Below are 16,836 nucleotides of genomic sequence, written 5' to 3' on the forward strand. Positions count from 1 at the left end.
CTAGCACATACTCCTGTGTGAATGGATACCAATATAGGATCAGGGCCACAGACAGTACACTGAAAGGGAAAGTCTATTTTATACCATTCTATCTAGCCAAGGATTACAAATATTTTGAAAAGTCTTATTGTGCTTTCCCAGTTCCTCACCAATGGCACTGAGACTTCTGAAATCTATTCGCATACCATCCAGACCTTTTCTGATTTCCATTGAGGTGTAATACACAATATAGCAGAAGAAAATAAATGTGCAGAAATTTCTATTTAAGAGAAGAAGCCTAATCCTCTTTGAGAGGGAAAACCAAGAGAAACACACTTGTGCCCCATGGAGAAATGCCATAGTTCATTCACTACTTGTTCTATATTGTTCCAGGATTTCTGTGGTTTTATATTAGTGCATTATACATTAATGCCCTGGAGTGAGAGTGGTGGAAGAACTGTTTGTTTTGTAAACTAATCACTATTGAAGGGACTGAATTGAAAAGAGAATGGAGCTCAGACTGCCCCAAAACCTGCCCCAGCAGTTGTGGATTAGCACAGATCCAATTTATCTATAGATCCTTGCTCTTCTAAGGACAAGGCCCTCTGATCCATCCGGGTACTCACTGCTGGAGAAAAATGGAGCCAGGAGGCAGAGGGGCTGGGGATTTGGGTTACGAGTAAGGCCTCAGTCTGTCTGCCTCTTCTCTTTCATTTTACCACACTACTGTGTTTTGTCGCATAGGGCATGATCTGATATACTCTGTACCCTTGTGATAAATTCATACCTAAGAGGCAGTAAACATACAGGATGGCAAAGCACTGCAGGCTAACCCTTAAGTAACTAGACCAACCAGAAAAATTAAATCTGAAGCAACATTTATGCATTTCTGAAAGGAGAAAAGACAAATCCCCATCCCTCCTAGTATCTAGAGATGGCAGGTAGACTCAGCATGATCCCTGATGGTCCTAAGAGGCCCCTTTTCTCTGGTGCCTTTGCCTCTTCAATCTAAAACTGAGGTCTTCCAATGTAAGGCTGCTAGCACGGACCTTTCCAAAAGATGAATTAAAGCTGGCTCTCTTGGCTAGCAAGCCAGAAAGGCAGCTACTGTAAGTACTAGCCAAACTATAAACTCTCTCTCTCTCTCTGTGAAGCCAAACCTGAGAGGGATTGCCTAAAAAGGAAAAACCCAATCGAGAATTTTTGAGGTCTTTGGGAGAACCCCAGAGTAGTCTGTCTGGACCCCCTTGGAGTTACTGACACCCATTTGAGCCCACACTTTGGGGCAGTTACTAGGGTCATTGTGTTAGTGTGATACGGACTTAAATAACAGCTGCCAAGTGACCTAGTAAATTGAGAAGTGTTTATATTGGAAGTCTTACTTGTATATTACTAAAAGTAGTTTACTGGACTAGATGGTTTCATTTGTTTTTAAACCTACAGAGTGGTTAGTCATGTTATTAGTGGTTTCAGTAGCCCTAGATCTGTGTAATATACTCACATGCCAAATCCAATACCCCTACTGTGCTCTATTTTAAGACAGCACAAATCTATGTGCCATGACCATAGTTTATCACAATTCCTCTTACTGCAATTATTCAAAGATACAAAACAAGAAACATCTTTTCTGGTTAATTGCAGCCTCCTTCTTTGCCCCAGATTAAATATTGATACTTTGTTCTTTCAAATCTATAATTTGAAAATGAATGGTTGTGCTAAGGGTTTGTCCAGGCATTTGTGAAAGAAAATAAACAAACAATGTTTAAATTCAACCATTCAGAGTGGTTCATATTGAGTTCACTGATCAATGTAGCCTCTCCACCCTAGGAGAAAAATATTAAGAGATTTCCATCCACATGCTGAATTTTTCCAAAATTAAAACAAACAAGACAATCAGGACTACTTTGTTATTTCTGATTTTCATTAAAAATGGGTGAAATTCATTTTAGTATAGTAGGCCACTCTATGTAAGCTCTTTGATGTGAGCACAGTAATTTATTACATGTTTGTACAGCATCTAGTGCAGTGAGGTCCAACTTGGTTGTGGCCTTTAGATACTACCACAATATAAATGTTAAATAATAAGAATGAATCTTTCCAAACCACTTGGTGCTTTAAAAATGTGTAGAAGTATCCGTCTGGGAAATTTATCCTGTATAAACTAAAATATTATCTAAATTCCTCTAGTGTCAAACCCTTCTATATCTTTTAGCATCAGGTCTCACGCAACAGGTCAACTCTCACCTGAAATATTATATTTTGTAAAAATAATTTATACAAAGCCTAAATCCAATAGAAATATATATTCACAGTACATTTAAGAGTTCCAGTGTAAACTATATTTCCAAAGAAACAAAACATTTCCCTGCAGCATTTGCAACCCAAATCCTGTAGCATTGTGATAGTGTATGAGCACCTTAGTTTCTTTAAAAAAAAAAAGTGAAACTTACTAGTATATTTTCATTTTCCAACATGGGAGTAATGCATGTGTGATGCTGGGTAGGCCAGGTGCCAGCTCTTGCCAAGGCTGCAAGCATGAGCTAAGAACTGACAAACTCATAGCTGGAGACCAGATTGGTTCACTTACATGTTAGTGCTGTTCCATGTTGTAGTACTTTTAAGACTGTATTTAGTGTTTAGACTCTATAAAATGTTTGTAAATTGCTGCATCCATTAATCTTATCTGTAATGTCTGTGTTTTGATTTATAACTTTGAAAATGTTTGCTCTAAACTTGTGAACAAAGATGGGAACGGTGTTTCCTCACACCTGTCTAGAAGAACTATCAAAATTAGATGGGCCATCAAGGAACACCACAATTCAAAGGATTGGTTAATGGCCCTATCGCATCTTAGAAATGCTACGTGCAAGGAAGCTCGTCCTATGGACTTGGAGGCTGAATGAAGGAAATAAAACAAAGACACAGGAAAATTTTCCATCTCTTTGCTGTCTGAACTTTTACAGGGCCAGAAAACACCACTGAAGCCAGAGATCCCCAGGGGTCTGCCCTGAAAGACACTTTGAATTGACAGACTACTACTACACTCTTAGGATTTAGATTGCAACTCATGTGTGTCTACTGCTGCTTGCTATAACCTGTAAATAACTCTTATTTGTTTTTCCTAGATAATAAGCCTTTTGATAGTTTAGTACAGAATTGGTTATAGGCATTGACTTTGATGTAAGATCTAGGATACCACTTGATCTGAGACTGGAAGCAACCTGAATATTTTATGATTTTTGGTATAGGTGGCCATTTATCATGAAGTCCAGCTCACCCGGGTGGCAAAATAGACTGGAGAAGATAAGGGGACTGTCTGTGACTCTATGGTGAAACTGTTAGTGATCCAGGAGTTCACATTTGTAACTGATTTGGTAAAATCTAAATTATAGAACAGATCACCAGTTTGGGGGTTTTGCTGTGAGGCAAGTACGCATGGTCGTGAGCCACTCCAGACAGTGAGACAGCATGTATGCAGTACACAGCATAAATAGTTTTTAAAAATCCTTCACAATTAGTTATCTTTGTTGTTAACAATAATACTGGTAAGGAAACCAGTTCTAAAAATATGTATTTACCATAAAAGGTCAGGCCTATTTGCTCTTCTGTTGGACAGTAGCTTGAAGAGCTTCTAAACTCAGCTCCCTTCAGAACAGTATGTTCTTCTCTAACCTTCCTAAGTTACTGTACATCCCTTGCATCCCTTTATTATTTAGTTTACCATTCCTTTTGTCTCCTCGCTTTCATTTCCCTCAGAGAATAAGAAGGAGAGAACATGCCACACTAGAATCATAAAATATCAGGGTTGGAAGGGACCTCAGGAGGTCATCTAGTCCAACCCCCTGCTCAAAGCAGGACCAACTAAATAATCCCAGCCAGGGATTTGTCAAGCCTGATCTTAAAAACCTCAAAGGAAGGAGATTCCACCACCTCCCTAGGTAACGCATTCCAGTGCTTCACCACCCTCCTAGTGAAAAAGTTTTTCCTAATATCCAACCTAAACCTCTCCCACTGCAACTTGAGACCATTACTCCTTGTTCTGCCATCTTCTACCACTGAGAACAGTCTAGATCCATCCTCTTTGGAACCCCCTTTCAGGTAGTTGAAAGCAGCTATCAAATCCCCCCTCATTCTTCTCTTCTGCAGACTAAACAATCCCAGTTCCCTCACTCTCCTCATAAGTCATGTGTTCCAGTCCCCTAATCATTTTTGTTGCCCTCCGCTGGACGCTTTCCAATTTTTCCACATCCTTCTTGTAGTGTGGGGCCCAAAACTGGACACAGTACTCCAGATGAGGCCTCACCAATGTTGAATAGAGGGGAACAATTACGTCCCTCAATCTGCAGGCAATGCCCTTACTTATACAGCCCAAAATGCCATTGGCTTTCTTGGCAAAAGGGCACACTGTTCACTCACATCCAGCTTCTTGTCCACTGTAACCCCTAGGTCCTTTTCTGCAGGACTGCTGCCTAGTGATTCGGTCCCTAGTCTGTGGCAGTGCATGGGATTCTTCTGTCCTAAGTAAATTATTCCAATTTGAGCCATACAGGACTTGAAAAAATCCCTCTACTCTTTTAGCAGAGCATTTTGCAGCTTTATCCATTATTTACAAAAAATTGTGTTAGCCGTTTCAACTTCATCCAGCTCTACCCCAAAATTCTTCTCCTATATGTGATTTGTCATGGGGCGCACCACTCACTGTCAGACTGGCACCGCCTCCTGGTATTCTGGGGATTAGCTTGAGGCTGACACACACACTCACCCCATCCACAGTTTGCACACCATCACTCTGTCTCTGCTGTCCTCCTGCGGCTCCTCCTGCAGTCTCAGGAACCAGTATCCTCTTCGCGGCTCAGTCCTCTGGCCGTGTCACTGTCCATGTTCCCCCCCTTCCAGGGAAGGTTTAACTCAATAGTCCTAGGCACTCTTCCCGCTCACTGCCTCAGTGCCACTTACCCAGTGGCTGGTAGGGGAACCCGGGCCCACTCTCTTCTCCAGGTTCTAACCCAGGGACCCTCTGCTCAGCAGCCTCGGCCTTCTCTCTCTCTCTCTCTCTCTCTCTCTCTCTCGCCTCACTGCTCTATCTGTGGGCTACTTCCGACCACTGATTCTCCTTTTCTTTCTGGGTCTACCACTTCCCCAAAAACTCCTACCTCTTCCCAGGGAGTGACTACAGTCCGAAGTCTCCACTGACTCCTCCCTTTCTCTGGGAGTGTCTGCCTTTTCCACCTATTCCTGTCCAGCTAACCCCCATTAATTAGCTGCCTAATTGGTCGATTGGCCCATCTGACCTGCATTAAAACCTGCAGGGTGAAAGTGGGGTAGTCACCCCATCACATGACTACAGAGGAGCATTATGTTCTTTCCTTGATTTTCGTACTCATCTTCTACCCCAGTGGTTCCCAAACTTGTTCCGCCGCTTGTGCAGGGAAAGCCCCTGATGGGACGGGACGGTATGTTGACCTGCCGTGTCCGCAGGTTTGGCCGATCGCGGCTCCCAGAGGCCGCGGTTCGCTGCTCCAGGCCAATGGAAGCTGCTGGAAGCGGTGGCCAGTATGTCCCATGGCCCGCACCGCTTCCAGCAGCCCCCATTGGCCTGGAGCAGCGAACCGCGGCCACTGGGAGCCACGATCGGCCGACCCTGTGGACGCGGCAGGTAAACAAACCAGCCCGGCCCGCCAGGGGCTTTCCCTGCACAAGTTTGGGAACCACTGTTCTATCCCAATCTTCTTGTGTCACCATCCTCTATCCCAAATTGCTTCCACTAACAGGCACAGTGTTCAGCAGCCAAGCCAGTTCTCCATCCAGTTAGCTAGCCACTGAAGTGAATGGCAAAACACCCACTGACTGCAGTGAGTGTTCCCTTTCTCAGCATATTTACTCACCTTGCACATTAGTGTTTTTCCCTACAATACATCAAAACATTCCTAACCTGGTGTGTAGAACCTACATTCTACTTCCATCTGCATCATTGGTAAAAAGGAACAAAACTGCTGGCTCCCCCTTAGTGCCTTCTGGGAGCTGGTCTATCTGGGATGTAATGTTCCCAACCCAGCATTCAGGAGGCAATGAAATTCAAATCACGATTGTCCAGTGAAGCCCCAGACACGCATCTGCATGTCCTCGGGACTGGTTTGATTTCCCTCATTGTCCGTAGACGCGTGCAGCATAGTATACATTTTTTACCACGCTACACCATATTTATGTGGACATCCTCAGGAATGCCACCAAAGTGTATTTTCTTCACTGTTATATGGCATTTTGATTCTTGAGATTGACGTTTTTGCTGTCAGTGCGCTAAATAAGCCAACATTTTCTAATGTACGTTCACGCCAACTGAATGTCTTCATCCAGGAAACACTACATCCTCTATTGCCCACAAATCATAGGATTTATCCCCCTTTCAGGCCAATAATCCTCCACCTGTACCATCCCATATAAACTATGAAGAAAGCCAAAATTAAAAAGAATTGGGAAGATAATATCAGATGCAGCTAGTCAGTTCTCACTATCACACACATACCCTCTGACTTCTTGCCCAGTTAAACTCAGTAGCACACATGGACGCACCGCAGAATTTTACTGCAGACAGACACAGTGGTCCAAGTTATGGTCTGTTACACTTGTTTAACTCCACTGATGCCACTGGGATTGAATATCCAGAATTAAGCCCTCCATAAAAATGTGGGACTTTAATACATAAAGCATACATCTCTATAAGACTTTGTTTTTTTTCCCTCTTATTTACCAATCACACAAACAGTTCCCACTCACCACCTAGCAATCCAGTCCAAACTACAGAGAAAAATCTAAATGGTTATAGGTTCAAAAGAAGAGCCAAAAGAACTGTTTGATTTGTAAAGCTATTCTCGCAGGCATTTCTTTGTGGGGAGCATGGAGGAGAGCTCAGGACTGAGAGGCAACCAAGACACCAGCAAACTTTGGAACTGCAGACTCATGCAACCCTGTGCTCGCGGTTGAAGAGAAGGAAGAAAGCTGCTAGGTTTGGGTGAAAAGATCTTGTCTTTACAGCAGCTGGGAAAAAGTGTCAAAGGGGCATGAAGCTTTGGGGTGCCTCCCCCCAATTTTAATGGATCTGAGCTGCAGATAGCGACAATTTGCTCTTGCTCAGAATGAACAGATTTCAACAGAAACTGAAAAACAGATCATAGCCTAATCAAAAAGTCTTTCATAAGAGATTAGCATACAAATATTTTAAAAAGCTACTACAAACACGCTGTAAGTAGACAGGGATTCAAACCGCAAAATCCAGATCCTTATTCTAAACACCTTAAAGTTCAGGGACATTCAGTTGGGAGATCACTTGGTTTGACCAATGATAAAGACAGAGAATCTGCCAAGTTCAGATTTCTTACACCCCAATACTAAGGGCCATTAGGATCGCAGGTTTTGGTTCAGGCCCATCTCAAGTTGTCAGAAGGAACATGAGTTAATTATAACAATACTGTTAATGTAACCCTTATTAAGATCCTCTTTGGTATAGCTCTGTACTTTCTTTAATACCGCTTATCATAACGAATGCATTGAATTCCTAGAAGTTTCCCTATTCCTTAGATAAGCCCTATACCCTAGTCTTTCCTCGTGTCTTCTACTGTAACTTGCACTAAGTTTTCTACTATTAGTTAATATTTGCTTTAGTCAAGGTCAATGAATTTATTAACTCAGAAAAAAAGGAATGAATTTGTGAAAGTTACCAACAACCAATAATATTGTGTGATATTTCACTAATGCCAGATAGAAATGGAAACATTCATTTGCGTATTCCATCATATAATGTTGAAATGCAGTGGGCATAAATGGGACATGCTTAAGAAAATACATTTACTCAAGAACCATAACCATGTGCTGGCAAGCTTAAAAATTTAACATTTTCAATTCAAAATCTCATTAAAGTACAATGGAATTCTTCAGTATTTCCTTTTCCAGCATGACTTCTACCAAGAAATCTGTATGTAAACAGAAGCCTTTGCCCTTATAAGCAGCCTCTTCCTTCTGCTTGATCCATCCCCTAATCCAGGGTGTTTTATGTGACTTTGGGTCTCAATTTTACAAACCTTTGCACACACAAATAGTCCCCCCTACAATATGCCCCAAAGGCAAAGGAACTAGGGGTCAGGGGAACAGTTTGCAGGAGATGATGCCATCTAATCATACAGATCTTGAGGATCCTCTAGATTCCTCTAGATCTGTGGAAGTAGTAATAGTCTGCATACATGGATGGTCTCCCTTCCTCAGGGTCCCATGGCTGCAGTAGCAGCCATTCTGCTGCTGGCTAGGTCCCTCTGGATTACCCTCAATAGACCGTCAGTGAGTTAATCATACAGCTTCAGGCTGTATTTACTCCCAGTCAGGGTGAAATCCAGGTCCCACTGAGGGTTTTCCATTGATCTCAGTGGGACCAGTGTTTCACCTCAGATCTCCATACAGGGGGACTGTACATCTGGAAGGGTTCATTCCTTCCTCCTGTCACCCAAACCCTGAGAAGCCCCAAGTCCTCAATGGGAAGGTGAAGAGAGTGGGGTTTGCAAAAAGTCAGGTGTCCTAATGCCTTGGTATCTGCAGCAGCCCAAAGATGCAGAAGGCTCCCTGGAGGAAACATCCTTTGCCTCTGAATGGACATGGAGATATCTGTCCCTGGAGGGCCCTCTGCACACGTACCTTATCTGTGCAGTCCTTTGTACCACACAGCATTTTACGGGATGGGTATTCTTTCAAACTGTAAAACTTCACAAAGGCAAGTTGATATTTGATTTCATTATGATTTTTCACAAAACAGATGAGTCTAACATTGTACCAACTCACATAAATATAGGCCTTCCTGGACTCTACTTAGAACAAAATTTTCTTACAGGATTACAGCTAACCTGTATTGCTATCTCATAGCAAACCAAAAACAATTCCAACAAGGTTAAAATGTTTAACCTTGGAACTATTTTAGTGTCAGGTGGGACCTATTTAATTTTAACACCACAAATTAATTAAGCCAAATAATTTCCAAGAGATTACTTTTCATATGCAAATATTAAAATAGCTCAATAAAATTCCTCATACATTTTCCAATTAAAATTAAAGTAATTAGGGAAAAAGTCAAAATAATAACGTATGGCTGTTAAAATCATGCCGTCAATTTCCATCACCAGTTGTCTGTCATTTACTGCTATTCCACAGCACTATTCCATTCTATCTTAAGAGTCCGTTAATTAAAATTATGATACATGTCCAACTCAGTGTGTTGACTAAACAAGTCTGCTGAATTTTATTACAGAAAGCCTTTTTATTCTGAGTTCTCAAGAAATTTTTCACATCTGCAACTGCTTGCATTAAATATCAGCTATCTAGGCAATCAATACTTTTAATGTGATATGTTAAAAGGAATATAAAAACAAGATTCTGTTTGTTTATATATATACTAAAAGGCTTTCACTTAATGACTCTTGGAAGGTTTCACTCCAAAGTGAAGGTTCTCTTCTGAGGCAGGTGTTTCTGTGCTGGATAATGGCACTGACTTTTTTTACTGTGAATATTGTATTTACCTTTGGTGCAGAGTAGTTTAAAGAAAATACGCTACGTTCCCACATTTTGTTCGCTGTAGACTCAGGCCTACAAGATGCCCAGCACCCTCAACTCCCATTGGGTTTAGGATGCTCAGCATCTCCAGGAACGGCTCAGTACTGTGCTGAATCCAGTTCTACAGCACCATAAATTAGTTTTTAAAATCCAGCACCTCAGCACATGATCAGAGATAAAAATATGGGCCACCCACTCATTTTGTCATTTCTCACTCCTTCACTTGTTCTAACACTCAAATCACACTCCTCATGAGGAGCAGACATGCTCTGAACTAAATCTAAAGGGCCCAATCCTGCAAACCTTATTTCCAAGCATACTACCTTACTACTACACACAGTCCCTTCTTGAGGTAAGTGGCACTGCAGTTATAAGAACTACACTCTGGTTTGTAGGTTTTGGTCCATTAGTGGTTGAATCCCTACGCTAGATCGTAACCTCCCCCATTTTTACCCATAGATGAGAAAAAAGGAAACAAAACATTAAAGTTAACGTAAATTTTGCTATCAGATAATACTATTGGTCCATCAAGCCTGGTAACTTGCCTCTGGAGATCTAATAATTCAGAAGAAGCTATAAAAAACAGTGGAATTGCACAATGTTCAGCCACTGTTTGGTATCTTTAAAGAGAGGGAAACTGAAACATAGGGAAGTTAAATGACTCGTCCAAAAGTCACGGTGGAAGTCACTGACAGAACCAAGTATGGAACCAGGTCTCTAGTTTCCTAGATGACAAGACAGTCCTCGTCTAAACCCTCTTCTAGTAGGCTTCATACCCACAACCTCTGAATTTGCTGACGGTTCTAGAGAGCCAACGTAGTCTATTTCGGCACAGTCATCTCTTTAATCCAGCCACATTATTTGACCTGACAACTTGCTGCAACACTTCATTCTCCAAGTTGAGCAAGTACATGAAAACTACAGAACATATTACTTTTGGGGGGGGGGGAAGGGCAGAAAATGTTATTACTTTTTTTTAAAAGGTAAATGAAGTCTTTCTGAAAATCTCTCCACTTCAAATAACTTCTCTTTTTTTCAGGTTATATTTTTAACAGACATTTACTGGATCTTTGTCAATGGCCAGATCCTGAATTTCGTACTCAACCTTTACTCAGATCTGAAGTCAATAGCAGTTTTGCCCCCAAACCGATGAACCTAGCATGCTTATAGATAAGTAAATGAAATATCATCCTCAAATGAAAACTGCATAATTACAAAATTAAACCCAATAATGTCCGTACATACATTTTGCATATTTTCCCTAGGTCCAAATGATTCTTTTAAACATTAATTCATTTACAAATGGCATATCATTAACTGACATTGAACTAAGTGTAAGCATATGTATCATGGAGGAAGATTCATGAGGAATACATTTCACCCTTTAACAAGTGCAATATGCAAGTTACTTTGATCAGAGAAGAATTAAATTTGTATAAATTCAGAAAACATATTCCATGGAGAGCAAAAGCTTCAGTGGGTGAGATACATGTAAACAGGCCATTTTACATCTGAGTGCTCTTGGAGAAAAAACGTGCTGTGCACCTAAAATCAATATTGAATCTGTATTCTATAGTATTAACACTGAAAAGCAGCATTGACTGTAATGTGAAAGAAACACCATGGGCCCATTCCTGCAGTCCTTAACAGGCAAAACACCCTTTGGTTTCTAGTGGGTGGTTTGTTTTTTATGAGTAAGGGGGCTGCAGCATCTGACCCAACTTAATTATAACTCAAACAATGACACACAATGGGCCTGTAAAATGCAGAGCCTAAGTCTGTGTTTTAAACAGTTCCATTTTTGCATGGTTACATTTATAAACTTCTTTAGAACAACAATCAATCATTTCTTTTGTGTGGGGGGAGGAGAATGAAGAAAGAGGTTATCAAGGGATTGTCTGGAGATCCCATTTTTTAAATATTGGGATAGGATTCCACATTTGCAGTTGGCATTTTCTTCCTTTTACATGGATATTGGCTTGAGAATGGTCCTGGATTGACACTAATGGAAACTAAATTTCTGTATCCACAAAATATTTACAGTCTATATAAAACAAAAATGCCAGCTCCCCCACAGCAATATCTCTTGAATTTAACTTGGAAAGAAGCCTCTCAATAGGAAGGAACAGAGAAGAACATTTAATACATTCTCTCTCTGCTGAGACAGAGAACAAGGGTGGCAAACATGATAGTGGTTTCTGTGATGGAAGCCCCTGTCCATTAGGAAATGGACTGAAACAACCAACTCATCTCCCATAGACAACCAAACAGTTGTCATATGGTACAAATTTCAGGCACTGACAGTCTCAATTAAATTTGAACCAAAAGCCTAGAGGTTAGAAAAATGTCCCATTACCAATCCTTCAAACCTTAAAATAAGTACATAATCAATACATTCCCTAACCAAACATATGCACAGTTAGGGCCTGATCCATAGCCCACTGAAGTCAATGTTCTCAAAGAAGGCCTTGATTCGCCATTACCCTACACCTTGTGTAGTCATTTCCACCATATTAGAATGGTAGCATTTTACATCCAGTTTGCCTAGGGGGAACTGACTACACAAGCTGCAGGATAGTAGAGAATGGGGCCTTGTGAATCTAAAAAGATTGTAATGTTTACATTATTGACAGAACACAGAAATTTCAGTTAACTTGTATTACTAAAATTCAAAAAGCTAAAAAGGAAAATTCTTTCCAATTGTAAGTAAAAACAAGTCAAATGAGTTCTACAATTTTCTCTCCTTACAAGAAATGTGAAGTAGATAACAGTCATGCAATTTTAGGAAACAGAGACAGTTCTTCTTCCCAGGATCCATAATTTGAAACACAAATGTTCTTTAGCCTTCCATGTCCCATTAGAGATAAACTAAAACTTCCTGACCTGATATGAACATGACTTGTATAACTCTCTAGACCAGCAGCCCTTTGCTTTATTAATGTTGGCTTTCTCTGAAGTAATGCCTTGTGTCAATAACTATGGAAGAGCTGGCTTCAGAATTCACTAAGAAATAATAGAAACTGGGACAGAGCATGTGGGTCCTGATCAGGAGAAGGCTGGGAGATGGATTTCACAAGGGAGAAGTTACAATAAGAGTGGGAAAAGAAAGGAGTATCTGAAAATGTGCAGTCCCTGCTGCATTTTCTGAAACAGAGCTTCTCTTTAATAGTCTAAAGAGTGACAAACATGCTTCATAACAATCAGTGGATCTTAATTGCTCAAACACCCACCAGTGCATTTTATTCAGCACACAGCACTCCATACAGAACTGTTATCATTCACCCTTCAAACCCAACCCTTTATTAAAAGTTTACATCTGAGTCAATGCGATGACAGGCAGAGAAGTCCACGCTTTGCAATGTGGCGGATTCTCATACAACGTGCAAGTAGGGATGGGCTCCGAATGAGTATATCATGTGTGAGTAAGGAAGAGAGTGGTGCATGTGCCACATAGGGAGATCAGAGTAAAGGCAAAGAAGAGCACGGGAACAAACATGGGAGGGCTGGTCTGTTGCAAAGACAGAGGAAAAAATAGTTTACACCCAGAACAATGCAGTAATCAGTTTCCAGTAAGCAGTATTACTTACCAAAATATCAGCTAATCTAATCAAGAAGATTAGTGTTTATTAGTCTCTCCAAATAGCCAATGATTGTTTAATTTTACTCTGGAAAGGGATTTTAGAGTGGAGGCATATGCTTTGGTTTTAGTTTAAGTCTCTGTTGCTGTATTTATGTCATAAAAGAATGAAAAGTACTTAGATCTTGTTGGATCAATAATTAGAGTCAGAGACCACAACATCAGAAGACATGACTGAATGGATAATACATATTTTGGTGCTCAGTTTGATGCTTGTTTTATTTAATCACAACACAAATAACTGCTAGAACATAGCATAAATACCTTGTAAATTTCTGATATTAACCTCAAGAGCTTACAAAATAAAATACACTTATCACATGTAACATTCTTACAAAGGTTGCAAATTCAGCTACAGACTAGTAGGCCGTAGAATGTGACTTTAAAACTTGGTAGAAGAAGTGATCTAATATCTGAACTGCTGTGGTACATCAGACACTGATAAAGAAATTCACTGTAGTAATGCCACTCCCTGCACACTGCCAAGTAGTTCTGTTAGAATCATAACCTATTTATCTTCTCTGAGTCATAATAACAAACAGTGGTGAATGATCAGTCTTTTTCTCTTGGGCTTATTACAATTAGGAGAGGAGGGGAGTTTGGCAACATTTCACCTCAATCATTAGGAACAGTGAACCTTGGTATCACAATCTCCCAACACATTTTAAAGACTTTATCTGGAGCAAGAAAAGAAGTAAAAAAGCTTACCATGTCCCTGTAACAAAATGATTATAGAAACAAGGAAAAGGGACAGCAAGGTTTGGAAAGCAAAATGGCTTGAAATACAGTAGTAAAGTACACATTAGCAAGGTTTGAAACCCCTAGTTTGGATTGTATCATTAACAGAATAAGGTTCAAGCAACTGACACCTGTTGATGTTGTTCTTGGCCACACTTTGAATTATTCCATCACCTCCCTGTCCAATGTTTCAGCATTCCCAAACTAGAATGTGAATTGCTATATAATGTTGTGTCATTTGGGACGTTCCTAAACAAACCAAAAACCAAAAGTCTCTGATATATTTTCCACAATACAGGGAAAGAGGGGCCACGTGTAATAGACCGCTTTTAAACGAGGAGCGAGGGGAAGCAAGTGCTTCAGATGAGCGCTTCTCAGGTCACTAAGCTCCGCAAAGAGACTATTATTAACCCATCTTCTCCCCACTAAAGAGAAGATGCAACACATTGGCACCTAGGAGGTCTAGGCAACTCCATTAGCTCTATGCAAACTGAAGCGTCTAGAAACAAGCCCAGGCACACTTCCGTCTTTGAAAGGGTCAGGAAGCCATTGGGGGAAAACTGGCCTGAAAGGCGCATTTCTTGTACTTGCGGGGTTAGCCCAAAACGTTCATTCCCCGCCTGTCTTAGGGCGAGCAGGTCTCTTGCTCTGCCCTGCCACCTTAACCGTAGTGCCACGTTTGAAGATTAGAGGCCAAGGGGTCGGGGGAGGTTAGATCAACTTCTCCGTGGCCACGGAAGGCATCTGCTTGGGGGCTGCACGGGCAGGGAGGGGAATGGGGCGAGCCGGCTGCTTTGCGTTCGCCGCCCGGGAAATCCATGGGGGGGGCTGGTGCTGCTGCACGCTTTGGAAGTTCCCCGCGCCAGGGGGGAGGCTCGCGCACTGCAGTGCGTGGAAGCGGGGGGCGGGGGCGGGGGGGGGGAGCTGGCACTTTCCGGAAGGCTCAGCGGTCCCCTCACTAGCAATGCTCCGGCGGGCTGGGGCACTTGGGCCTCTTTGGTATGCTGAGAGGGAACTGCTCCTTGCTGCAGCAGCAAAACTGCGGGGGGGGGGCACCAGCCCAAGCTGGCAACCCGCCTGGGCGCCGATCTGGGTCTCTTTGCCCTGCTTCGAGCTGGGCCCCCGCTGCCTGCGCCGAGGCCGCTGCTTGTTGATGTTAGGGTGTCAGGGAGGCAGCGGGAGCTTATGATCTACTACACTGCAGTGCCAGCGTCTGGAGCTGCCGCGGCAGGGCAGCCAGCCCCGCTCACACCCGCCCGCCTCCCCAGCAGCGCGCACACACACACACACACACACACACCCCCACGCACACACACACCCACCCCTCCGGGCTCCGCGCCGCTCGCGCTCCCCAGGGATTGCAGGCACAGCCCGCCACCCCAGGAAAGCAAGCGCAATCACGGCCCCGCTCCTGCAAACACAAGCCCCGGGCTCTCGCTCCCTTCCCGCGGCTGGTATTTCCCCGCAAGGCTGCCTCTCCCGGAGACGGGGACTTAGCCTCCCCCGCCCTGCCGGCCGACGGAAAGCACTGAGAAGGCGGAGCGGGGAAGTGCCCCCTTTGGGCTGAGAGCGGGCTGCCCAAAGCACCTGCATTTGCCTTCCTTATGTAATGCACTGCAAGTTTCCCCGTTGGCGCCTGTTTGAATGGAAGCCCGTGGTCATCACACTGGAGCGGAGGGAACAGACCCAGGGACGGGGGGCTCACCAAGGAGACGCGAAGCAAAGAAATACACAGCCAATAAAAGCACCCCAGCCTGTGCTGCTGCTGGTGGGCCGGCCTACTTTGGCTTAGTTTCCCTCGAGGCACAAGAAAGTGCCCCCTGGTCTGTGCCCCACAAGGGGGGGGGAGGGAGCGCTAGGGCAGCATGTGCGCTTTGGGGGTTGTATTTCACTCGGGAAAGGCGATCCTGGGTGGGAATATTGTACAAGCTAATCAGAAAGTCTTGGGCAGGACCCGAGTGGCATAGCCCCTGCACAGGAACTAACCGCAGGCAGGGGACCTCGTACCAGCCAAGAGCCCCTGAGCTCTCTTCTTCAAACTAGCTGCACCTGAGGGGGAGGGTTGGTCGACCATGGCAATCTTTCCTCTTCGGTGAAATGGGCGACAATATAAAACTTTCCTTCTCTCTGGACATACCCCTCCCCCCCCCCCCCCCAACCAAGAGAAGCAGACTGGGTTTGCATCGTCGCCGGAGCTAATCTAAAACTGATCCTTCATACACATATTCACATGCATGTCCGTACTGGCCTCGTTATATTTCCCTTTCTCCCCTCCGCAGGGTTGCAGAGCTACCTCAATGAGCCAACAGACAGGATAGCATCAAAGGAAAACAATGCGATGCAATGTATTGCTTACCAGTTGAGTTCTTGTTTTTCTTAAGACTCTTGCCACAAAGACACTGCAGCATATGCGATCCTTTGCTGAAAATGTTCCAAAGAAACCACATTGATTTGGGCGAAAAGCAATCCAGCAGCTTATACACCCTGAGAAAGAAGAGATCCTTGCGGTTGCATAATAATAAGCTGGGATCAGTTCTCCTGAAGAGGGGCACCAATTTTACCATAGAAAAAATAATTATATTCCGATCTTCTCCCAGTTTTTTTTCCTCACGTGGTTTATTTCTTTGAGACTTCTCAATCGATGCTTTTTGCAGCCAGCTTATCCCCCTAGATCAACACTGGATTATTACCAAAAGCGTGAAAAAGAAATCCTTTTTCAGCATAAAGCCAAACGAAAAGTAAGGTAAAGAAATCCCTGCTGAGGCCAATAACTAAACAGAGACAAAAGATACCCAAAGAGAAAACCATAGCCTGTTACTTGATTGCTATGAGGATGGGTGGATCTGCAGAACAAAAGCCAAGACAGGATTCATCCTACTGAAAGACTGCCATTG

General features: G+C 42.9%; 1 protein-coding gene across 1 annotated transcript in view; it reads right to left on the reverse strand.

The window, feature by feature from the left end:
- FGF14 (fibroblast growth factor 14) overlaps positions 1–16,521 on the reverse strand; it is a 612,800-nt gene extending 596,279 nt beyond the window's left edge. Inside the window, exon 1 of the mRNA XM_084612114.1 lies at positions 16,299–16,521. Within this exon, the coding sequence (XP_084468240.1) occupies positions 16,299–16,506 (208 nt within the window). The 5' untranslated portion in view covers positions 16,507–16,521. The remainder of the gene's footprint in view (positions 1–16,298) is intronic.
- Between the last annotated feature and the right edge of the window lie 315 nt (positions 16,522–16,836).

The sequence above is a fragment of the Lepidochelys olivacea genome, assembly GCF_965140295.1.
Source record: "Lepidochelys olivacea isolate rLepOli2 genome assembly, chromosome: 1".
Taxonomy (NCBI): Eukaryota; Metazoa; Chordata; order Testudines; family Cheloniidae; genus Lepidochelys; species Lepidochelys olivacea.